The sequence below is a fragment of the Hypomesus nipponensis genome, chromosome 11, assembly GCF_054491055.1.
Source record: "Hypomesus nipponensis isolate SF chromosome 11, ASM5449105v1, whole genome shotgun sequence".
Lineage (NCBI taxonomy): Eukaryota > Metazoa > Chordata > Actinopteri > Osmeriformes > Osmeridae > Hypomesus > Hypomesus nipponensis.
Genome location: NC_140371.1, coordinates 10,807,250 through 10,833,247, shown reverse-complemented (window position 1 = coordinate 10,833,247; position 25,998 = coordinate 10,807,250). Strand labels below are relative to the sequence as shown.

The following is a 25,998-nucleotide window of genomic DNA, read 5'->3' as shown; positions in this document are numbered from 1 at the left end:
TGCGCTGTCAATTAGGCTATTTCGGACGTAGAACTTGATGCCACTTGTACTTGGATTCATTTATTTGTATGCAAAAAGTTATAATTATGTTTTGACTATACTACTATTTAGTAGTCTATATGGTACTCTGTTGTGTGATTGGCTATGTAACATGCAAAATGTGTTAAACATCAAATATATAAATCAATTAGGCCTACAGTAGGCCTACAAATAACTAGAGCAGTTTATCAAGGCTAGAAAACATATTTAGGAACCGTCTGTGCAAATAAAGAAACGAAAATAGACGAGGCTAATGACCCACACGTTTGGGTGGGGGACATAAAGTCCTTCAGTTGCCTATCATACATATAGTTTACCATAAGAGGACCTTTAGACACGATTCGACACATCTAGGGTCTAGCATTTTCACGCTACTTTTCGGCGGTGAAAGGTATTTGAGTCTGAGAAAACTTCCTCGTGCAGGTGGGCTAAAGCAAACGCGCAGATGCAAACGCATTATAGTTATTGTTATAACTTTTCACTTGGCTCTGAGTCATTGTGATGCCCAACAATAATGAAGAAAATACACAAAAGTAAAATAGTCCAGACATTTTGTATAGACGTCAAATCGATTTTATTAACATACAATGAAAATGATTTATTTTCTATATATACGTATAAAAGCGTCTGAAAGAAATAAAAGAAGAGAAATGGTGTGTCAGGACGTTGAGAAAAGAAGTTTAAAATGCCTTGAACTATTCACCGCTGAGATGGCTAATCAGTATTGAGGCTCTGGGGCAATCGGGCATCTTTTCAATGCGGGTTTCCTTTCATCTCAATCGGGGTAGAGGCGCTCAATTAAAAGCCTATCAGTTTGTAAGTAAATCAACGCCTATCAAAGTTGTCACATCAAACAAAACGATTATTATTGCAACCCGCCTCCACCATTAATCTCTCTCTGTGGTAATCCGCTTGACAGGTCATCTTGGAGAGCAAGAAAACCAGGAGTGGACAGTGAAAGAGGGCAAAAGCAGAGGAGGCAATGTAAATAATACGAGGCCTATTTTAGCCTTCAAAATATATTCAAGAGGACCATCCTGTATGTTACAATATAATGATTTGCTGACTATTTGTGAAGATAAAATTTACTAGTTTGAATAAATCTTTAAATTGTACCTGTTAGGCCTGTGGGATTATTAAACCCTGTATATGTGTTTTTTTTTTGCTGTGACATGCGTGTTGTAAGGAAAAGTTACAAATAAATGTTTGTTATAGGATACAAATCAATTGAATGTATGCTACAGATTTTTGGAGTGGATGTTGCAAGTCCCATGAGAAAATCCAGATATATGCATTTGGTTGTATCTCAATGTTATGAATTGACTGACTTTTCCAATCGACCATTATTCACAAAATGTATAACACAATAGTCTAAACAATGCTTTTAATTGTGTGTTTTGGACGGCATAGGCCTATTAGAAATAGACAAGAAATATACTAATGCAAGACCGCCCTTTTAGCCAATTTCTTAGAGGTCTATTGTTATATTGTGTAACTCCTGACAAGGAAGAGACGGTTTCACAATATGCAAAGATACGTGATTGATAACAAGCTTGCTGTTTTCCGCAAGGATTGTCAGTCCATGACACAATACGTGAGTTATTAGGGCATAGAAGGGCAACCATAAATTTCCAGCGTCAGGCGAAAACCCTCTTTATTGTCCATATGACGAATGGGCTTCTGCACCAGACACCAAATACTCGGCATTACCCTTAAATAGGAACACATTTTTCGCGGCCATAATTCATGATATTTAAATAGAAAGTTTAAAATGACCCCGTATATTTCATAACGGCGACATGTTTATGAATCACTCCCTGCATGCAAATTATTATTTACAGCACGGGAGTTGCCGTGTTGGACTTTTAAGTCTTCTGCCGACTTAACTTTCTTTAGGCAAACGATGAATGTCGTGTCATTTTTGTGGAATTGAGACAAGGAAAGTGTGTACAGTTTAGACACAATTATTCAGACATTTCTGACCTTATATAATGACATTTAATAGACTGCACTTTTGAAGCGGGATGTTATTTTAAACAGAAAAGTTTGTGCACCTGCGCGGACACATTCTAGCAGTTGGTTTGTTTTTAAGTAGTGTACATTAATGACAAACTAGGCAATTGTTATCATAAACTTTAGATAGATTTACATGAAGATTAATATTTAGTTTTTTTGGTTTTAGACTACCGTTAGCGAATGGCAGATAGCTGGAATAGCCTTGCCTACTTTCACTGACCAAGCCTAGCATAAACCGCCGAGGAAGGCAGAAGCGTTCAACATCCAAATGAAAGCATGCACGAACTAACGCATTACAAAAAGGTGCCAACCTAACACCAGTTAGGCTGGTTTTAAAAGAGCCCACGTAACCACATTACCTGCAAATAAAGAGCAATATGTTCCGAGGTAAAGAGACAGATGTTAGAATTCTGAACCCTTCTAAACGTAATCCTTTGTTTGCTTATATCACATTTAACAGACCACTGTTTCAGTATAACAAAACATTAAATTGTGGGACATGTCTATACGAAAGGAATGTGTGCGTTTGGTTGCTCAAGCAGGGTGCAGAGCTGAGCAAAGTAGGGATACTTTTCCGTGTGGGAGGTTCCGAGCTGACGTCATCCTACGTTACGAGACAGAAACACGGATAAGCCACTCAAATATAGCACTCAACCTGTGGTTACAGTTGTGTAGTTAAAGTGGTATTTATGCAATTATTTGAAAGTATGTTGAACAACAATGATTCAACACAGATAGAACAACACTTTTTTTCATAGGCTTTGAGCTAGCCTATCTTTCTAATGTCAGCATTTGACTGTAGGATACAAAAATGTAAACAACATGTTCAAGTTGTTCGACTAGAAATCCACTCGAAGCCTATGTTTTCACTCCAACCCGAGTTGTAACACATGATTCAGCTTGGTAGCAAGTTAGTTATTAGAATAATGTATTTGATTAAGGTTGGAATTGAGACCCAGAGAGGTCTGTTGCTCTCCGAGAACAGGGTTGGGTCAGCCCTGAGCTAAATCGTTCAAGAGTTATTTATTGATAGAGTTTACTATAGCCTACGAGACAGCCTGATGATACAAGTTGACCTGTAATTCACCGATTCACAACAACAAAAACGTTGAGATAATACACACCACTTTTCGTGAAGTTAGACATATCCTATAGGTTTGTTGCCTTACCTATGTCCCAAATATTGAGTTAAATATCCCAGTGCGTTATCCGCACGTGTTTCCGCTTTGGGTCAGCTGAGAACTACAAGCACGCGGAAGAAGTACATTTGGAACGCCAAGTAGGCTACTAAAAGACAAAAAACTGGTGTAGAAAGATACTTCTTAGCGTAATTTGTTGTATTCCTTTATTTCTCGGTAATAAGGATTTCTGGTGGTTTTGGTCTCATAACAAACTACTATCACGCAGCGAGCAGAGTTGTCCTGTCATCAGTTATGGCACAAATCGAATCATTGGTTGCAATGAATGGAACGCAAGTAAGTGAAAATTCTACTTAAATATCACTTACATTCAAGTCTTTTGCTCTTAGTGTGATATAAACTGAAAGAATGTGCTACATTCGGTTTTCAAAGTCGGCTTCGTTGCTCAAATAAGTGTAACAGTATCTTAAACAGAGCGGGAATCACCGTCACATTGTCATGTGACCTAATACAACTTTTGAGAACCTCCATCCTTCAACCATGTTTTGTAACCTTTAGATAATTGATACAAAACATTGCTTTTAAATCTGAAAGCTTTGTAGCATTTATATGCAATGACTGGACATAGACATTCAGCGTCCTTAGTCTGTTTAGCTTGTTGCACACCAAAACTTTAGCAGGTTCAAGAACCAAAACACAAAGTTAAACAGTTAATTATTCAAGTTGCATTCGACAATGCCGAGGTAGTTCAGACATTCAAACCAAAAGGTACAATTAACATTTCAGGTATATTTTACTCGTCCAATTCCTGTTAATTCTCACTTTAAAAAAGGTTGACTATGGAAATGTTCAGGCAATTGCATATTCATTAGTTATCTTTTAACAACAAACTGTTCTTCTCCCTTTTTTGATATTTAAGGTTTCCTATATTGGACATGACTGTACAGAAATCCCAGAGTTCCTTGGTGAAAGATTTGGACACTTTGCCAGAAGGCTAGATCTCAGCTTTAATCAGCTAAGGTAAATTAGTCTATGACAATAATGAGTGATGGTTTAACCATCACTTTTTATTGTATACATTTATTCTTGCTGTACTTTTAGAAATGTTGCCTGACCAGACCAATCCATTTGTGCTGAGCATGTCATTCTCTGGATGTGCACTCTTTAGTTAGACATGATGGTTGCTAATAAATATGCTCAGTCATTTGGACCTAATATTATTATAAAATCAGACTCACATATTACAATATTATCAACTGCATGTTAAGTCCTGCATCACTGCACTTGTTGTTGGCAAGTGAATCGCTGCATCAATTGAAATGGAGTGTGTGTTTTGTGCATTACGTGGTCAGCATCAGACCTTGAGAGCAGAAGAGCTCCGTCGGATTCCCTCTTAGGCTAAACAAAAGGCCTAATCAATACATGTGACATGCTAATGCAGGGGCAAATAGGATAACAGATTCCTCCATTCTGGACAAGAAGGATCACCTAGTGGCAGCTGGTTCATGAGGGGAAGCCATCTCAACAGCAAGACTAGCAAAGTTTATCTGACAAGTGAAAAAGGAAAGATGATGGTTATAAGGTGCTTTTGTTTCAGACCCTTTCTTGATCTGTCAGGTCTATGAAGGGCCCTGAATGGAGCTTTTTTTGTCATGTGAAAATTGTCGTCTTGGGGCAGTTATCTGGCTTGGAAATGTGGATTCTTCTGTTTAATTGATTCGCTATGCGCCTGAGTCTGTCACATTAATAATTGCTAAATATCGCGCTGCCCCGGTGTCGTGCATAAATGTGTGCTTATCAGAGCATTAACATTCCTAATGAAGCACTACGAATGGAAAAAACGAACACTGGCTTGCAGGAATATGATTTGCCTCTTCATCTGTTATTACGGCTTCAAACACGATGGTCCCACATGAATGCCAAACAAAGGTAATGTTCTATGATGTGCATACTGCAGGCTTCGCAATGTTAGACTGGTTGGTCATGGGGTGTCACATGAGGCTGTTGGATCTTGAAGTGTCATTCAACAATTAACAATGGGAGACCAATCCATACAGTAAATTATTCAATAGCATTCTTATGTTAATATATAACTGACTTTAATGAGCAAAGTATTGCATAGTGTGCCTAGTAGGTCAAATTCAGTTAACCAAAGCTGGAGTATATTCAATGTTCTAGGTCTGATGTAATATGTATTCTGTGTATGAATACACCCATACCCACTCCATACACACTTTGTTTAGATAAATTACTAGGATGGCCAAAGCAGTATTTAAACTTTAGATCTCTCCCCCCCCCCCCCCCCCCCCAGACTAGACATGGAAACGTGTTAGCTGCTATAGATGACTGTATAAGCCGTAATATGTGTTGGTTTTACAGAGATCAAGGCTTGCATTATATACTTCTTATCCTTGAATGTGTCACATTAAAAACTTGATGTTCAAAATCAAATATTTATAACTCTGACATTATTAAATCATAAATATTTTATTTGGTTAAGGGCGAATCTTGGATGCCAGAAATCATTACTGATCTTCAAAGGATTGTACGGACAGATGAGCAAAGTAGGAGCAATCAAGTATACCCAAGCCATTTAGTACTGATCTTGGTATTGTTTGATGGACTCCTAACTGCTAACATGCATTGTATAGCCTTACACATTTTGTTCCAATAAGCATTTACCATTAACATTTTTTACACATCTAAAGGTCGTAAGGTAACAATCTAGATTTCTGGACAGATCTTGCGAAAAATCTAACTTGATTTCACCAAATATCCACTCTGACATGATATGAAGCCGCATGACTCTTCCCTGAGGCTATGATTGGGTGGAGAAATTAATTTAGAGGGATGACATGTGATGGTGATCAAAGCTCAGGAAGTGGAGTGGTAGCGTAGCCAGTCTCCGTAGGTATTAAATCCAAAACACACTCAGTCACACATCATAATAAGGGGGCATCCTGTGCTTATGCTATGAAATTACCATGCATAATAACTTAGCAAGAGGGATAAAGTAAACTGTACATGATACAGAATATCTTCAAACTCTTGGTGCAACAAGCCTGATCTAAAATCAAATCATATGTAATTGTATTTGTGTACTGTACTTTTTACAAGCAATATCACATAGGCTGTCACAGATGCCCACAGATCAGCACCTAAAACCAACCTCAACCCTCAGAGAGTAATGTGTGTGTGGGGGGGGGGAGATATAGGGTTAGAGGAGCGAACAGCAGTTACAGTGTTTGTAGGGGTGAGATCCCCACGGGTTAAATGTGAGCTAATGCAGCGCTTCAGCCGTAGGGCTTGCTAAAAACAAAGGTCTTTAAGGCAACACAGAGAACATAGCCTCCCTGATTGAAATGGAAAGTCTGTTCCCGAGGAGAAGAGCTCTTTATGAGAAAGCCCTCTCCCCCACCGTTATCTCCTTTATGTTGGAGAACACCAAGACGTTTGTTCAGCGCCATTCCTGAAGGAGAAGAGCACCAGTGCTTCGAGGACATGACTACCTTTCTGTCAGTCCAGGTCTTCTGCGAGCTTGACAGAAGCCACTTCGGAAGGATAAACAGAGTGGACTCCCATCAGTCCGATGCTATCTTCCCGGAGTCACGTTTGGGAACATTGTTGGAAAGTTTCGTGCCTAATGTGCTTGTTTCCGTCGAATCAAATTGACAGCCCTCGCCCTCGAATGTGACAGGGAGTCACCCTGACGGCAGAGGCTTTCATTGAGGTGGGCGTAGTGAGAGAGAGAGAGACGCCGGGGCAGGAGGAAGTTGGGGGAGGGGGGGGGGGAGGAGGAGGAGCAGTCTGTCACACCTACACCTCTCCCTTTCTCTTCACCAACTCCTCGAAGTTGTCAGGCTGTCTCATCGGTGTCTAGAGGAGAGTGACTCCATGAGAAAGTGTCGTCGAGGACAGACTCAGAGATCATTGTGCCTTCCGCTTTGTCTCAGTTTGTGCGATGCCGCGTGGCAACAGGGAGTCCGTTGTCGGCACAACCCCTCTCCACGACTGTGTACACTTAAACCTCGGTCACGTGAAGGTACCCCGAAACCGTTACCTGCAGCAGTATCGCTTGTGACATGCCATCTTTTGAGAAGTCTCCCAAGTTTGCGACCAAGTGGGAACACTCACGTGCTTCGAACGGAAACAACTTCCTTCTCCGATTCAAAATGACACTGAAGCAAAACAGTCCCGGATTGTTTAGCCAAGGAAGACAGGAGAGGGCCCTTCTCACAGAGCTCTGTTTCCAGTTTCACATTTCATCTCAAGAGTATGATTCAGTTCAGTTGATCTATTTCTAGAAATTATTTTGCCTTGACATCCTGCTGATTCAGTTCCGTCCTCGCAGTATACTGTAACTCCTGCACAGATAAAGATGGATGCCTGCTATCCAGCGATCCGCCTGCTCTCTCTAATGAGCTTTTAATATTAATCTAAGTTGTGATTGTGATGGAGATTGCAAACTTCCGAGAGCATTTCATCAGCCACATGGCATTGCGTTCTGGTGATTGTCCTCCTCTCCTTGGTCCTCGCACAAAGTGCTGAGATCTCCCCATAGTTGTCTTGTCCAAACAATGTGACATGTCTTGTTGGAAATGCTTGGATGTTGTTTCATACCGTTTTCATCACTAAAACCACGGCAGTTTTATAGCACTGCTGTAATGCTAGTTTGCCATGGCGTCTAACTGTGTGAACAAAAGAAAAACTAGGATGTTGCCTGTAGATGTTGTCTGGCAGCTTAGTGTCTCCAAGGGATGTCTTGAAGGTGTTAATATACTGTCTATGTATACATATCTAGTCAAATCAGACTTTGTTTATATTGTACCTTTTGTGCAAAATTGCCATACAAAGTGCTTAACAATGCAATGAAAATGCAAGAATACAATGATAACACAACAATACAATGAGAATGGACAGTCATTTAAGGAAATGATGGTACAGGAAATAAGAGCCATGGTGGAACAGATAGACCAGTGTAGCACTGTAGGAAGGGAAAAAGGAATTGAGAGACTGCTAAGCAAAAAATACATACAGTATTATATACAGTATATAGATGTATTCAGCAGTTGAACCTGGGACACTTTAGTATTTTCAGTATACAATCTGGCCTACCGTGGCCTCTGAAGCTGTGGAGATAGGACCCCATATTAAGCTGCTGCATTGCAGATGAACCCTTACCTGTGCATGTAAGCTACGGTGCTGATGGCAGCCGTTTTGCATTTTAATGACAAATCAAGCATGCTAACTCCCTTTTCTAAAAACCAAAGTGCTCTAAATGTCGCCGCGCTGTCAGAATGAGATGTAAGTCGTCTGATGAAAAGAGAACAAAGAAGACAAAGTAGGGAGGCCTTTTACACTGGGAAATGAAATAAACCCTTGTATGGCCTGTCAGCTGTGTCATTTCATATTCATATCTAAAGCACATTATGGTATTACTCTGCCGCTCAGGCCTCACTCATCTGTCTCTCCTGATTCGTCACAGGCACCGTGCCGTCTTACAAGTCCCTGTGTGTCAACACGGGAAGGGTCCTGTTAATTGACAAATCAGTGTCACCGATTCGGAGCACTCCACCTGCTTCTCTCTGCGCGAGGTAGAGTCTGGACGTTTTGATGTTGGGGGGGGGGGGGGGGGGGGTTGGTTGGATGTGGAGGCTCTGTTATTGGCTCAAGCCCAGGAAGAGGCTTTGCGCCCAGGCTGGAACGAGAAGTGACAATTGGGAAGCAGAGATGCTGTCATTGTCTAGCCTGAGTGTTCAATCTGCCGAGATGCCAGTATGCAGATGAAGTGTCAGCAAGGAGGAGAGAGTATGAAAGAAATGTCTGTATGAAGTCTTCAAATCACTTAACTGTAATATGTGTGCATGTGTGTGTTTCAGAGGGTGATGGGAAGCTTGGTGCCGGTTTGGAAATGTATTTCATCAGGTCAATCAGGCCTGTTTAGGGTAGTATTCGAGAATAACTAGATCGGTGTCTCATGAATTGAGCAAGATACAGTGTTTCTCAAGCCTAAATTGATTTATAAAGGCAATATGAGAGAGACATGGTCTGCCAGGAAATAATGTATTCATAACTGGAACTGTGCTATTTCACATAAATTCGTCGGTGTTGAAACCCTTTTTAATTTTCATCAGAACAATTTTCTCTGATGGACTACTCGGGGGAAAGTGCTGGAGGAGACGGAGAAATCAGGAAAATGGAAAACACGTTAGATCTGTAAATTGATTCCTAGTCTTGTTTTTCCATCTCTCCAATTTGAGTACATCTATTTAGGATGCCTGCTGAAACCTGTATCCCTTATCCCATTTGTGGATAAGAAAATCAGATGTTACTTAACAGTCAAGATATGCAGCTCCTATGGTACATTACTGCAACTTCGTTCAGAAGGAGATTGTTCAAACACATTCATGCATTCAACACCAGGATCACAAATTACACCGGTACACCATGAGATCAATTCCTGTCATAGTGAAGGACCTCGATATCGGACACTGTGAGAGGGCAGGCCCATTGTGGAAGTCCAGCCAAGGGGAGGTAGAAGATAAGACGGCCTGTCCAAATTTGTTTTGAAATGTTCTCGCGGGCAAGGCATGCACTCTTGTGTTTTGGTTAGATGACAATCCTGTATCTGATGGAAAAAATGTGTCTTCCGCATGTTGCAGCCCAACCGCAGCAATCTGGTTCTTATTTATGGCCCTCTGTTGACTTACCTCTGACGGTAATGGAGAAGGCCAGGTATGGGGTGTGTAAATGGGTGGGAGGGGGCTGTTGTCAGGTTAGAGAAACGAAACCTTATGGTCGTCCTCTTCTGTGATTTTTTTATGTGTTTCGCTTGTCAAGTGTAATACTGATGATGATGGCATAACAATACTGCTGTGGTTGTAATGACGGGGAGCATGCTGTCGCCGGGTCACTTTTGGAGCTTTGCAATGGTTCTCTCGTCAAGGTTAAGATGGAGAGTAATGTATTGCAGATTACATTGATGCTGACTCGTGTCAAGCAGGCTTGTGTTTTTATTTTTATGTATATATACACACACACACTTTTTTATTGCTTGATTGATGGTAATCTGTCTGTTCAACAATTATCATGCTGCCAGATATAGCTGACACACATATAGAAGCCATGTTGACGTAATCACATTAGTCCCATGGTCATGGGATCATGAATTGGGCTGCTCCTAAGGAGACAATACTAGTCCTTCAGTCAACTTCCAGCTGTACAGCTCCTTTCACCACTACTGTAGAAATCCCTATCTCTATATTACAACCCGACAAAAGCTCACTGACAGCTGAGGAATTGTCAGTAAATCAGTGTTGGGTCGCCATTGCCGCTTCTAGAGCATTCCACCGAACTCTTGCTAATCTTAGGCCATCTTGTGGTGTTGGATTTGGAACAGGATGGAACATCTTTTATGCCCCTTTTGTTCACATTATATATACTGGGCACTGATGCCATTCCTTTTATGACTGCGTCACGTTTTTTATTGTATATCCCAAGACGGATGGCGTGCCAGTGACACAGAGATTTACAGGGCTTCAGCTCACGGTGGCAGGACTTTAGAAGAGCCTGCTGACACCAAGCCAACACTTTGGAAGGGAAGGATAAAAGCTGACATTTTATTGGCTTTAAGGAGAGAAAGAGGGGGAGAGTGTACAGAGAGAAGGAGAAAGATTCTGTTTCTGTTTCTGTACTTTATGTTTTTTTAACACAACCATCTGTCACAGGGACCCTACTCAGAAGAAAGGATTTATTGGGTATTCTTTAGAAACTTGTCAGTGGTAATGACTACAGCTATGATTTCAATTATCACCCACTAAATATAGCTTAATTCACTGCCTTTCTGGACATAATGAGCAGGCCTGACATCATTTAAAAAAATGTTTGATACCGTGCTATTTAAATATTTTATGCTGACCACCTATTTAATTTTCCTCCCTAGCGCTTGGCATGTGGTGAGGTCCCACTCCCTCATTAAAGTTGTACACTCAAAGCTATTGAGTTCAAAGCTGTCTCAGGGAGATATTTTTTCCATTGACAGAAATCCAATTAGTTTTAGTACACAGTCTGGCTGAATAAAAAGGCTCTTAAAATCTACAATATGTTTCCATAGTGTTTTACCAGAGTGCAAGAGGAGGGATGGATCTTTTTTCTAGGGTGACCCGATGGGGCTAGTGTGGACATCCTCCCTCTTCTATTTTGACAAGTTCAGATCAAACCGTCCAAATGTTTTACTTATTTTGATAGCCCTTGAAAATTGCATAAACATCGACTGTAGCCACATGCTAAGCCAAGATCCTGATATCCTCGTGCATATTTAAACACATATGAAATACTTTATAACCACCCCTCAAATGTTGCTGTAACACCATGTAAATAAGAAGGAAAAATTATGTATAATTCATTAGTGACATGTTTAGTAAGTAAGCAATTTAGTAGGAAGCTAATTCGTAGTCAGGTTTTGACATTAAGGGTGTGCATTTCTAAGTGTGTGTTAAAAGGCAGATGATTAGGACTGGCACTGTTGCCAATAACAGCGTTGATACTTTAGGCTATGGGCAAGTCATGGGAATTCATCAATAGTCTTTCAGTCCTATCTCACTTTAAATCAAATGTTTAGATTTTTGCTTATCAGTGCAGATGAAGGAAAGGAGACTTGAGATGAGCTTATCATGGCCTTCTGTTTACATTTTCCCATCACACAAAGGCCGTACTACAGATTAATGATGTAAGTAACTTGGAGGCATGGAACATACTGGAACCATACTGCTACTTCCCCTGGATGTGTCCCAAAAAGAAGGGGAAAAAAATGCCTGGAAAAAGAACAAAGGAGTTCCCCCTGGTAGTGCCTGGGCAGTTCTGGTTGCTTCATGGTTCTCAGTGACTCCCAGCCTCACAGAGTCTGGGGTGGAAAAGTGAAGACAGACACATGGGCGTATTGAGCCAAGATTTTGTAAGATGGTTGCAGCTTTTGCCATGTATTTTGTTTTTTGTTTTTTTTCAAGAAGGGAACATGATAAAGGTTGTCAGTAGATTAATAAATCCCACCACCATAAAATGCTGTCAGAACCCTGTCATTAGACAACGTCACCCCCACGGCCATCATCATTATTCGACTTCACTTTTACATCTTCACAATAAAGAATGCCCAAAATGCGTCATGTGACTTAAGTGTTTTGAGTCATGTGTAACTGTGGTTTGCCACCTATGTAGTTTTACACTAGGCCTGCTTGCGGACTGTCTGAGTAGCTTGCTTTGTAATCTTGGTCTGGGCTAGATAGGGCTGTTTTTCCACTGCTTCACCTCACAGAATACTTTAAACCATGTCCATCTCTGGACAGCTGTGTCACATTCTTGACACAGCTGCAGCACATTTCCCCTTTCCATTTCCAATCTTTCACAGCTTTCGCTTATAAAACTGTCTGCCTGTTAACTGTGCCACCATCCCTACTGTAGAGCTTGATAGTGTTTAAGCAGGAGAGTCTGTACAACATGACCCCCGACCCACCTAACTGTTTCAGTTTGTTCAGTGTTTACCTCATTTGGACAGCATGGGGAACAACCCCAGGAATCTGCAATGACCTCAGAAGCACAAAGAGGCAAAAATATGTCGGTTTAATAGTAGCAGATGCATCCGTCAGATCCATCAGAAGGAAAACGGTTTTAATGGCCAGGCTGCAAGACATCAGTGGGCCGTTGCCTCATTTTTTTTTTTTTGTGTAAGTATTTTGTATTTTTTTTAATATATATATCTGCGGCACGTAAGAAACAGGGATGGCGTGTTTCATGTCCAGGCGTCTGACTTGTCTTCTCCGGAGAAGACGTCTCGTGTTCTGACAGACCAAGAGTCCATTTTTTTAGTTGTCTGACCACTAAAGCCATGTATGTAATGATGCTGATCACCAGTATGCTTGTATCTGTGAAGGCACTGAATGGGTAGCTCACAGTGGTTGTATGATCAGCAGACCAAACACTCCTTGGATCTTCTCCCCTCGCTGTCTATCCAGACACTTGGTGTTTGTTAACAGTTTTCCCCTGATAGTGATGGTGGTACGAGATCTTTTAGTACTCGGGGGGGCGCAAACACTCTTTTATTTTCTCTGTCTGGAAGCCGGGGGCTCTTGGGCCCTCAGAACCCTTGTGTCTGTGTGGAGACGCTTCAAAACACCAAACGGCAAAGGAGGAGCAAGAGAAAGAAGAGGGGAAGAAGGCGAGGGAGAGGAAGGGAGGTTGGTGTGGTAGAATCCTCCGGAGAACACACTGCACTTCTACAGGTGTCTGCAGACTTGTGATCTGAGGGCCGTTTGTGTGTCAATCAGATGAAAGTGTTGGACTGGGAGAGAAATCCCTTTATTTTTCTATCTTGTGGCAGCACTTATTGGTAGCCAGGTAAAGAGACGATTTCACCGGTGGTAGAGAAGGCAATGGCAATTATTTTTTATTTATTTTGGGGGGAGAGATGCATGTGCATAATTTATTGAAGGGCCACTACATTTTAAACTATGAATTAATTCAACAAGCTTTCTTTCTTTTTTCACAGCTTTAGGTGTGTGCATCACTTCACATGTCATAAAAACCTTAACACCGCGGCACCTTGGGGGAAGACCATTTGTTTACAGGCCCATGAATGGATCTTCTGTCCTGTTCTTCTCACAAGGCTTGACTAGGAACAACATGGCTGCTTTCTTTTCCAGACACTCCTCACTGCCGTATATCACTCTGACCTTCTGTTAGGGTTCAGACAGAGTATGAGTGTGAAGACTTAACAAAGGACTGTGTTTGCTCTGCTCACACCCGTTAAGCACCTCCCCATCACCCGTAATTGTCTTGTGACATGCCTGTCAATCAAGATGAGCAGTCAACTAAGCCATGTTCTGTCTATATCAAAAGTTAAGCGCTATGTATCCACTTTGATGGTTCTCTTCCAGTACAGTAGTTTTATCATTTACGATCGAAACGGCTGAACAAGAGTTTCTCTATACAGTACACAACAAAGTTGGTGTGTGGAAGCCATCTTGAGGCAGCGGGCATCATGTCATCATTGCTGTCATCATTGCTGTCATCATTGCTGCCATCATAAAGCAGGCTGCGGAGACAAACTGCACACAGTCCTTCGACCCTTGAAGCTCCTGTCCGTCAGTCGCTCCTACAATGCCCCCTTTACAGTGTGTAGTGAGTGTATCCTTCTCCAGGCCCAGCTGTTTAAATTAATTATTAGTTTTATAGCAAACCCTGAGGCCGTGCACAGGCAGCTAATCCCTGAAGAGGGCTAATCTGGGCCGGCGTTACAGAAAATCAATGCTGGCCTTTGGTGTTGGCATGCCATCAGGGCAGGGGGACACATGTCAGACAGGCCTCCTGATTTTTTCATGAGCTGTTTTTGAAGTTGTAACACTAGTGGAGGGTGCTCCAGGTGCAGAGGATTGAAAAGAATATCCAGAAGCTAGCTGAGGTTTCGATGGACCAATTTTAAGAAAAGGGTAGGTGATGCAAGTAAAAGCTGAATTTCAACAAAATATTAAGGTATTTCTTTGTGAGAAAGGGAAACATTTAATGTTTGTCTTCAGTAATATGTTGATGGCCTCAAAACACTATAGCCTTCTAAGCTATAGTTTGCATTGTGCAACTGAACCATACTGTCAGTGTATTTTTTTCCTTTGTGTCAGTGTAAGAGTGTAAGAGCCTGTTTTGGTCATTCCCTGTTGATGATAGTTTTTGGGGAAATGGGATGAATGATTTTTTTTATTGTAACCACAAATTGGAGCCCTTCTAGCAACCTCTGACATGATGGATGTGTGGTTGAGTGTATCACCATCAACAAGGATTTAAAGGGATTTTTTCCCCCTTTGATGAACTAGATCAAGTAATCGTAGTTTTACAAAGACGGCTATTTATATTGGTCTGGTTCATGATAGGTGCCATTTGAGTTTTGCTTCAGGTTTAAAGATTAGGCTACTGGATTATTTGGAGAATTTCATGAAACAAAGGAATCATTTAGAAAATGTTATTTGGTTCTATGAGTAGTAATATGACTATTTTTGGATGATCATTATGTTTGTATTTATGGGGGAGTTCAGTGGTAAAAAAATTACTAAATGCATGATGGGTCCAGTCATACACCTGACCCAGCTTCTAAACTGAGTCCCACCCTACAATCTCAATACAAGTCTTCCATATACAACACTTTATTTCAAAATATTTTACACCTCAAATGACTCCACCCTATTGGTTGGGTGCTTTAATACCTGTCAAACATTTTTCTGAGCTAGTATCATTTATGAGTCTGTCAAAAAACTCATTTGTTCATTGCTTCCCTCCAAATGTATGCAGGGGTGGTATAAAGGTGTTGTTGAGACTGAGACGGAGATGCAAGGAAAGCGAGAGACTGAGACAGAGAAAGAGACAGGAAAGAATAAGGAAGAGACTGATGAAGAGGGAGAGATGGAGGGGGAATTTGACCCAGTCCCCTACTTTTCCTTCTCATACAGCCTATTAGTCTTGGTTTACCAGCCCTCTGTCTCATTTACAACGAAACTGGCGGCTAGAGATAATAGCTTTCATAATGTGGAGAGTTTCCCTATTCCCAGTTCCCCTTTGTGAGAAGACAGAAATATGGCCTCAGTCAGCTGATTCATTTTGTCTGTGGGGAGATTAAAGAGCAAAAGTACAGGAGAAGATCGCTACTCAGTCTTACTGGAATACATCCATTATGTCCTTGTCAATCTTACCTGAAATTACACCACTTTTCCTTTTTGTTTATATTTTTCCCCACTTTGACATACATATTTAATGTACTGTTGCACAACAATCAGAGACTTGGAACGCACCGTGACCTAAACCATAGGTGGCTGTTAGATTTGATGAAGCGACAATTTGCCTTTTTCAGCCTCTGTGCCCTCACTGTGATCCGCTGGAGGGGGATTCCTCCTAATGAGGAACTGGCAGAAAGGATCTTGTGTTTGGTCATGAGATACTGGTGTCCTGAAGTTAGCTGTTTACGTGTCCACGTGCAACTTCACCGCAGAGGCTCAGTGGCATGTCCCTCCTTTTGAGATGATTTAGGTGCAGTGCTGTCTATTCCCTTTTCCTCCTCCCTGGGTCCATTGGGGGATCTGAGATACCTACTCTGGGCACAGGGTTTTGTTCGTATTCAATGTCGCCTAAAATATACGATTCATACCAGGACATATTGTTTAGCGCTCGCGTGGAATGAATGCACATTAAGTGGTAAATGGGTTCACCAGAAAAGAGAACTCATGTTTCACTCCAACACAATGAACAGAAGACTTTGAGGCCTGCAACCCCCCCCCCCCCCCCCCATAAATGGAATGAATGGAATTAGTCTGATGATGCTGCCTCGGCAGGCTTCGCTGCTTGTATTGCTAAGCCCCATAGATCATCTCATATTCAACTACGTGTGTAAGAGATTTGGAAAATTAAACCGAGCTGCGAGTGTGTTCAGTTGCTCATCTGCCTGCCACAGTCATGAAGCTGCACTGTGGGGAAATGCCAGCCTTGGGATGATATCATCATTATTTTAAAGCTGTGATGTCTTGTGTTTAGGGAGCAGAGAGTATGGAGAGAATCTGACAGATGTCTTTCTGCTCCCAGGCAGAAAGGGTAACATTGTTTGCCGTCGCAGATGTACACCACCAAATATCTTGGACGTCATTTCAACTCAATGTCAAGAGCCTTCTGCACAATGAGATGTTTGATTATAACGATGCAATATGAACCATGCTTCTGTTGTCTGTAATCAGCGTAACCAAGAAGGGATGCCACACGCTTCCCATCACAGTATTAGGGCCCGGCATTGAGTTGACATGGACTAACCAACCACATTTAGACATTTGAGAAGATTTCTGGGATTTTGTGCCGCCAAGAATGGTTTTTAATTTACCATTTAGTGTTCAGAGGTCAAAGTTGACAAAAAAAAGAAAGAAAATGGTCTCATCTATATATATCTATATATCGCTCTCTCTCTCTCTCTCTCTCTCTATATATATATATATATATATAGAGAGAGAGAGAGAGAGAGAGAGAGAGAGAGAGAGAGAGAGAGAGAGAGAGAGAGAGAGAGAGAGAGAGAGAGAGAGAGAGAGAGAGAGAGAGAGAGAGAGAGAGAGAGAGAGAGAGAGAGAGAGAGAGAGAGAGAGAGAGAGAGAGAGAGAGAGAGAGAGAGAGAGAGAGAGAGAGAGAGAGAGAGAGAGAGAGAGAGAGAGAGAGAGAGAGAGAGAGAGAGAGAGAGAGAGAGAGAGAGAGAGAGAGAGAGAGAGAGAGAGAGAGAGAGAGAGAGAGAGAGAGAGAGAGAGAGAGAGAGAGAGAGAGAGAGAGAGAGAGAGAGAGATAGATAGATATCAGGCTAAGCCATGCTCCCCCCTCGTGCTAAACACTTGAGGCGGTGGAGGATGTTTAGCTTTCTGTAGCTTTCTCTACAATGACGGTTTAGTGTTCTCACACTTCACCGTGTGACTTCCCGGTGTAAATGGTTGCAGTGAATGCTGTTGTGTATTCTTAGTTTCTTAACAGATCGTGGTTGAACATAAAAGGAAATGTATCTTAGGCATCTGTCTGGATCACTTCTTCTTTGAAAGACTGCAGACGGTAGGGTTGTAGGCCTCGGCCCTAACGTCTCTCTTCATCCATACACTTGTAACCGCTTAACCTTGTGAGGAAATTCATTTCCATTGGGGATATATAAAAAATGTTGATCATAAACATATTTAATATATCCACATATTCATATATATATATATATATATATGTGTGTGTATATATATATATATATATATATATATATATATATGTGTGTATATATATATATGTGTGTATGTGTGTGTGTGTGTGTGTGTGTATATATATATATATGTATATGTATATATATATATATGAATACATTCACAGGACACCAGTTCCCGTTCTTGCTATAATTGAACCCATAACCATAGAGGGTGAGTTAAATGAAGAGTCAGTCATTGGATGACAAGTATGAGTTTACACATGCTCTGATGTAGCCGACAACCAATAACGCCCATTTCACTAATGGGGCCATGATCAGGTGGGCAACGGTAGCTTTCGCTTGGGAGACTCTCCATTTGATGAATGTTGGGGACAGACTGAGCACAGATAAGAGAGGTCAGACCACCAAGAAGTAATAAGTCTACTGAGCTCCAAAAACACAAAAACAACCCGACCAAACAAAAGCTCCTCTGTATGGATCCGGTTTGGACTGCTGGCTGACAGAACCAGATTTAACAGATGCTTCATGGGGACCTTAACCCCTGAAATCACGCTGTCCTGGATCCAACGTCCCATCCTCTAACTGCTGTATAGATAGATCATCAAAATTTGGGGGTATTTTGTGTTAATGCACAGTGCAGTCAACCTCTCTTCCTTAATGCCAAGGTGCTTCGTTTTGGTTGTTCTACCAGTATCCAGGAACTTGGTTTTGGAAAGAGGTGAAAACAAAAAAGCTAAAGAATTACTTGGTTGTTTGCAATTCCTTCATTTTAATTAAAGGTTGCAACAAGACATTTCTTCCGCTTCATGGCTCTTCTGGCTAGACCGGCAACAGTGTTAGCATTTAAACGATCATTAACAACCTTTTAGCTGTCAAGATCTTTTTGAATTATGGATATTTGCTTTCCTCCCAGCTCCCAGAGCCACCAAAATGACTTCAGGGGCACAAGCCGTGGTATTAAGGAGTTTGCCAATGAGGTCTGATGAGGAGTGCAAGGGGAGATTAATAGACATTTTGCCCCAGCATTTGTTATCGCCGTTTTAGTGCACTGACTGACTGACTACAGCCGGTGATAAATACAGAGAAGCCTCTGCATTTCCTGAGTGTGACACTATCTTCTTGTCAGCATGCCTCCATTGACGTGGTGTCTTTTCTGACAGGCATGTCCAAAGTCAGTTGCCTAGTAGTCTCAATCCCGTGGAATATCATCAGCAGAGGAAAAGTTGTTTGGGATCTGCATTTTAATCCTGGTCTGTTTAATGTTTTGCCCCCTGACAATCTGGTCCAGACATCATTTTAATGGTATGTACAGTGATAAAGCCAATAAAGTGTCAAAATGATTGATAATCTGAGCATTATAGCAATATGACTTTCCTGTCCTCCTCTGCACTTGCCATGATGGGTTCCAAATTGAATTCTGTGTGTGTGTGTGTGTGTGTGTGTGTGTGTGTGTGTGTATGCGAGTGCACGCTGTACACACTGTTAAATGTCTAGTGAGCAAAAGGAAGCTTAGTATGTAGCCCAGAGAGTGTTTCTCTTCAGTGAATCTCATCAAGGATGGATTACTTTGACATTTCTAAATGATTGAGTTGGTTGAAATATACAGTATTGCATACATTATTCCACAAACAACCCACTTATAGCATATAGGCAAATTACAATATTAATACAATAACACATACTTGAGATTCTCTGGTCCTAATCATAATTTAAGAAACCAATCTGCAAACATAAATATATATATTTTTTTTTTTCTGCTTTTATAGACCTTTTCTACATGTAGAAAAAAATGTATATGGTCCTCAGGCAAAAAGATCTGGAGAAAAACAAATATTTTAGAATATATTGAGGGAATAACCTCTTGTGTGTGTTTGGTATCGATGCTGGTTTTGCTGATTGAACAGGATTGATTAAGTAATTAGTAGAGGTAAATGACGTTCAAATCCTCCTTCTGGTCCACACAATGTGTGTAAATATTATTGGACATCAGAGAGAATCTGTCATTTTTACAGCTGTCCAAAATAGACTTCTCTTCTTGTTGTTCAAAGCTCTACCAGCTTCTCAATGTAATCTTCATGTAACTATTGATCCCTCTGTTATAACATTCACTGTCTTTGTATTTTGATTGTGAAGAGAATAATTACTCAACAGTAAACTGAGGTTGGCCATGTCCTTTAAAGATTAGCTTCACCTCAGAATGCATAGAAGCAATATGAGCCGGGTACCACTGATTTATTGCTTGTTTTGTTCTGAGCCAAAACCTATTGGTTAAGAGATCGACATTACAATCTATGACTGGAATCTCAGTGGACCTATGAAACGTCTCCTTTTATTCGAGCCAACCCCACAGCAGGCCTCGCTCTGACTGGCTGTCATATAGAAAGCTCTTTGTTTTATGTAAATTGTGATTGATGACACGTCTAGCGCAGCGTGCAGTTTTTGACAAAATGTATTGATGGCTCCTCTCAGTGAAGTGTTAGTCCAGGTGACACGGCGATCCATTTTAAGATGAATTACAACGGTGTACCTCACCAGCAAAGTCGTGGACTGGGTTTTGTCAGCAGTTTGAGGGACAACTTAAGTCTGAAATGCTTCGGTGCAGGTCACAGTTTCTCCATTGTAGTGTGTCTGAGCAGAGGTCCAGCGTGAACCTTTCACCGTGACTTAACCGTGTATTTTTTCCAGCTGTATTTGCATAAAAGTATGGTGTGCGGACATGGATATAGGCTAATGATGCCAATTTGCTACAGCCATGTCTCAGTTCTATGCAGCCTTCCACAAGGCCCAAGGGCCTACTGCTTTCATTGCGTTCCTAAGAAATTACTTAAACGTGTTTAAACTGAGAATGAGAAATCTCCCATGCTAAGGTTCAAACATACTTGGCTCCATTAAGCCCCATTTGGAAGTACCCAGTGCGTTTACGGTTTTGTTTGAGCTGGACCGTGGGGTTGATCCATAGGGGGTGCCTGATCCACAGAACCAGTCTGAAGCCTCGGATGACAAGTATGAACTTTTACACTTGCTCTGCTGTAGCTAACAGCCAGTAAGAGCCGTTTCACTAATGGGGCCATGATCAGGTGGGCAACGGTAGCTTTCGCTTGGGAGACTCTCCATTTGATGAATGTTGGGGACAGACTGAGCACAGATAAGAGAGGTCAGACCACCAAGAAGTAATAAGTCTACTGAGCTCCAAAAACACAAAAACAACCCGACCAAACAAAAGCTCCTCTGTATGGATCCGGTTTGGACTGCTGGCTGACAGAACCAGATTTAACAGATGCTTCATGGGGACCTTAACCCCTGAAATCACGCTGTCCTGGATCCAACGTCCCATCCTCTAACTGCTGTATAAATAGATTCTCATGACGGGGTAATTCATCTCTGGCCATGAAAACATCAGCTTTAAAAGACAGCTCGCAGAGACCCGACGCTTGTTAGGGCCAGCTCAGCAGCCCAGATGCCTGGGATGTAAACTCATGAAGAGAAGATTAATTTATCTGTCATCCCTGACTTTGACAGTTGTTATAAATCTGACTCTGGCCTCTGCTCAAGGGAGGGGGTTAGTGGGGAGACAGGAAGGAGAGTGCTAGAAAGGGTGTGTGTGTGTGTGTGTGTGTGTGTGAGTGAGGGGGGGGGAACGGGTAGTGTGCGTCAAAGATTTCAGATGTGGGCTATCGACAAGAGAAGTCACTCACTCACTCCCACCGTCCACCTGGAATGTGTTGCAGGCCCACCTTACCAGATGGTGTGTTTTGGAATCCTATTGTAAGAACATTTGGCAGTGATTTCAAACCCCCTATTTTATGTCTCCCAACCCACCCTTCATCCGTTTTTTTTCTCCCCTTCTTCTCTCTGGCTATTTTCAAGATGGCGGTCACGTGAGGTGGGAAATGACTGGTGGGAGTGTCAGGGAAGCCATTTGGGGTCTGATGGATGGTAGCAGGCGAGGCTCGCCGGCCATGTTCTCTGATCTCCAGCATGCAGTCGGTGTCTGCCATTATCTGAGGAGCAGAAGGGGGAAAAAGAAATGTCGTTGGAAGACATTATATCTGATTAAGCAGCTAGACGATGAACTAGGATGCTGCAAATATTTATCATGTCAAATGTATCAGCCCCCCCTCTCGCTTCTGGGAGACAAGGACAAGTTTGTGGAATGTTTTTTTTCCCCTTCTATATTACATCTAGGTGAGGCTTTCACTCAAACATTTGATTTGAATTGAGATTAACAGAGATTAATTGAGTTGTTAAATGTTCAGAAGTGTCTAACGATGCATGCATTACTAAATGGTAATGGAAAGGCTGCATGTTTCACACACCAAACTGTACAGTAGGATGTTTTGAAAGATTGATTGTTCGAAGTAGTCTGAAGTTTCTGCCCAACTAAAGTTTCCACATAGCCTGTCGCCAAAATCTTTTGGTAAGGACTTACAGCTGAGCAGATGTGGATGTAGTTACTGCCTTCAGTGCAGATACAAGGCCTTTGCTGTCAATAAAGACTCCCACTGGTTAACGGGTCTGCGTATGAATTATGATGTCTCATCTTGGCTTCATTTGACCCTTCCCTCCTCTCACCGTAAGACTGCGATGATCCACCACCACATTTCCAGAAAACCTCCCTTTCAACTGACACATCATATCACCCAGTCATTTTCCTCCGATGTTTTAGGAGGTCTTTATTTTCAGATACCCATTTGCCAAGAGGGTGGCATGCTTTCTGATCCCTACACGTTTGTTGAGGCATTCCCAACCTGATAATATGTACTTGTTAAGTTCGGAATAGCTGATCAACACCTCTTGTTGCGTGCGATTTGTTCATGAGAGGTGGCAAATGTAGGCCAAGGGACTCTTGCATTTGATGTGGTTTGGTAATGTGGGCTTTGCCAGTTTTCACTAACCTGGTCTTCCCTAGAGAGTGAAGGCCTCAAGCCACAGAGAGATGCTGTTATGGAGAGGAGGGGGAGATGTGGAAGGGTGTGGAGAACTGGAAGAAGAAGAGGTGGGGGGGGGGTGTCAAGGAGGGAGGGGGTGTAAGATATTGCTAATTAGCATGTGGAAGAAAAATTGTTCTGACAGGAGAGGTAAAACCCAGTCATGATAAATTTGGTGACTTAACACTCTTCCCCCCCCCCTCCCCCCTTTGTCTGAGGAAGCCAACAGCTGTGGACTTAAAACTCCATTCACCTAGCAGGAAATCAAAAGATTGTCCTGAGTTTGATGTTGAGAGAAACTTTTGAGTTTGGGGGAAAAAGGGGTCACTGATGTATAGGGCAACGGGTTTAAGCTGTAAACCCTTCACAAAAGGTTCTAACTGAGTGAGTTTCCCTCTTCCTCTCAGGGTAATCTTTGGAAAGTTCTAAGCACCTTCTCTGTGCATGACTAAACCCATTGAAGAAAGGAGAGATAAAGAAACCCAAGGGCTTAAGACGAAACTTTCATTTTCTGATGAAAACAAAATCTTCAGTATCCACGTACAGGGTAAATTGAATTCATTCACCTGTTCGAAGTCTGTCAACAGTTTCTATATTGGTTTAGGGAGGTGTTTGAATTTGATTGGCTTTTGTTGTTAATCTCGAATAAAAAAAAATAAAAATAATATTTGATTCCGAGAGGGTGATTAAGACGACGTTTCACTTCTATTTGTTGATGTCTTATGACTAGTAATAGATCAAATTGAGTCAGCAAATTTGTTTGAAATCTAGGCTATTCGAATTCAATCCTACAGACAGTTTTTTATGGGACGGGGGAGATTTGGCGGGTGGATTACAGTTCAGTAAGAGGTGTAGTGGGGCGTATCACTTTGCAATGCTATTCATTTTCATTGTCTTTCACTGACAAAGACTATGGAAACAGAAATCCCGCTTGAGCCGTTTAACCTGTTTAGCATCTTTGCAAGCCTACACACGGTTTTCCATCTCAACTGGTCTTCAGCCTCGCAAGATCAGTAATGCTTGGCCAGCCCAATACCCAGGGGAAAATACTGAGCCTTTCCTAGCTGGAAAAGACTGTTGTAAGGTATGATTCATTTAGCCACAACCTCTACAGTGATCTGGTTACTGATCATGACATGCAGTATGCACATACCTAATTATGTACTCTACTAAAATCTTAGCTCTCCCATACTGTAGCTTGAACCACCTTTCACAGACATGCCTGCAGTATGTTCCCTGTCAGAATGAAGAGTTAATATTAGCACTCAAGATGGCAGTCGACCTTGGGAAGCTTAAATGACAATAACCCGGCTCTCACCCCAACACACACACACACATGAACCTACGCAGTAGCTAACGCACACACAGAAGAAGCATCACTTGCCTTCGAGGCTTATTCTACTCACCGACCCACAGGGTAAAATAACCTTTACTCCCCTCGTCCCTGACAGTTCCATGAAACTTCCCTATTGCTTTAGTGCACATTTGCTTACCATAAGAATGTAATTTTCAGCGATGAGGTCCCAGGACTTGGCAATGACAGGGTTGGGAGGGGGAGGGGGTGGGGAATCTGTCGTTTTCTGCCAAAGCTCCAGTTCTGGATGAACCAGGGGCTTGCCCCGGGGGACAGATGGGGGCAGAGAAGGCCAAAGTGCTGTCATTCTACGGAAAAATGATTAATCTCTCTATCTCGTGTCCTTTATCCCAGAAGGATGGAAGGATGCCTTGTAAAATGCAGTCAGATAAATAAATGATTAATGCATGCAGATTTCACTTTTTCTCATTAGGCTATTAATAATCTTGATCACAGTCATTATCCAACTCTAATTGGAAATGCAGGGTTAAGTCAAGAGCAGATCATTTATTAAGAATGTAGTTTCTTTTTTTCCCCCCAATCATTAAATTCTCTGCTGATATTGCGAACTGCAGTGGACGTGTGGGAAGGGTCGAGTTGCCCAGTGCACCTGTTAAGATGAAAGTGTGTGTGTGCAGCTGGGCAGAGAGGATCCTCGTGCCCCCTCACAGAGGCCCCCCTCTGCCCCCCTCGGCCCCCCTCTGCCCCCCTCGGCCCCCCTCTGCACACCGCAACTACCCAGGGTGCATGAACATGACTGGGAACCTGAGCATAAACACATAGGTCAGAGCTGTCAGCCTGAAAGTCTTTCTCTCACTCCCCCCCCCCCCCTCCCCACATTGGGTGCCGGAGATTCAAAGAGGGATGGGAGTAGTTTGAGAGAGGAAGAAAAAGCATGCATAGAGGGGAAAAAAGATACAAATAAATTGAAGCGCAGACTAGTTTAAACCATTCCAGTTTTACCATTCCGCGATAGCAAGGGTTGATGAAAACAACAAAAAAAAAGTATATCAACGTTGCGAGCCAAGGCGAGGCTTCTCTGTGCCTCCGAGGGCCCTCTCCCATACTGTTACAAAACAGAAGACAGTACGGCTTTGACAGCTCCAAGTGTCTGGGGCCAGGGAAATAATTGATAGCAGGCTGGCTGCATTCAAGGTCCTTTAGCAGTAATTGCAAGCAGAATCTGACTCTCTGATCTCACCAGTGGTATTGGCTATGCCAGAACAGCCTGGCTTTGACAGATTGCCTTCCTGCAGTAATAACTTAGGCATGTTCCTCCCCCTTTCTCACACAAGGCCATGCAGCCCTGTCTCTACCACAGAACCAGACCAGAATCAGACCAGTTATTATTTTAGATGCTTTTTTTTTCTTTCTTTCTTTCTTAGCTCCCTTTTTCCTGACAGGCCACTCTTGAAGTAACTTGTTTGCTAACTGCCAACCGTGCCCGGGGCATAGTTTTCTTCTGAGTTGCATGGGTTAAGTAAAGTGGGATGTTTTTGCGCATGTGTGTGCATGAAAATAAGAGGTCAGGAGGCGAGTTTGCTGGGAATGTGACAGTAGGAGAACAAATGGCAGGATGTTTCACTGAATCGCATAATGAAGTGTTTTCACCCTTAAAAAGTTTGCCCATTTCGAGAAGAAATCAAATAAAAATCCCCTGGGCCAGAGGGACAGTCTGAGGACTTTACTGCCCATAAAGAAGGCCCCCCCTAATCTCTCTCACTCTAACCCCCTCCATCTCTCTTTCTCTCTCTCTCTCTCTCTCTCTCTCTCTCTCTCTCT

At 42.1% G+C, this 25,998-nt stretch overlaps 1 protein-coding gene across 1 annotated transcript in view; it reads left to right on the top strand.

Moving 5' to 3' along the window:
• Positions 1–3,291: 3,291 nt before the first annotated feature.
• The window catches only part of lrmda (leucine rich melanocyte differentiation associated), a 185,307-nt gene continuing 162,600 nt past the window's right edge, over positions 3,292–25,998 (top strand). Inside the window, exons 1-2 of the mRNA XM_084709532.1 lie at positions 3,292–3,530; positions 4,114–4,214. Coding sequence (XP_084565658.1) covers positions 3,489–3,530; positions 4,114–4,214 — 143 coding nt within the window. The 5' untranslated portion in view covers positions 3,292–3,488. The remainder of the gene's footprint in view (positions 3,531–4,113; positions 4,215–25,998) is intronic.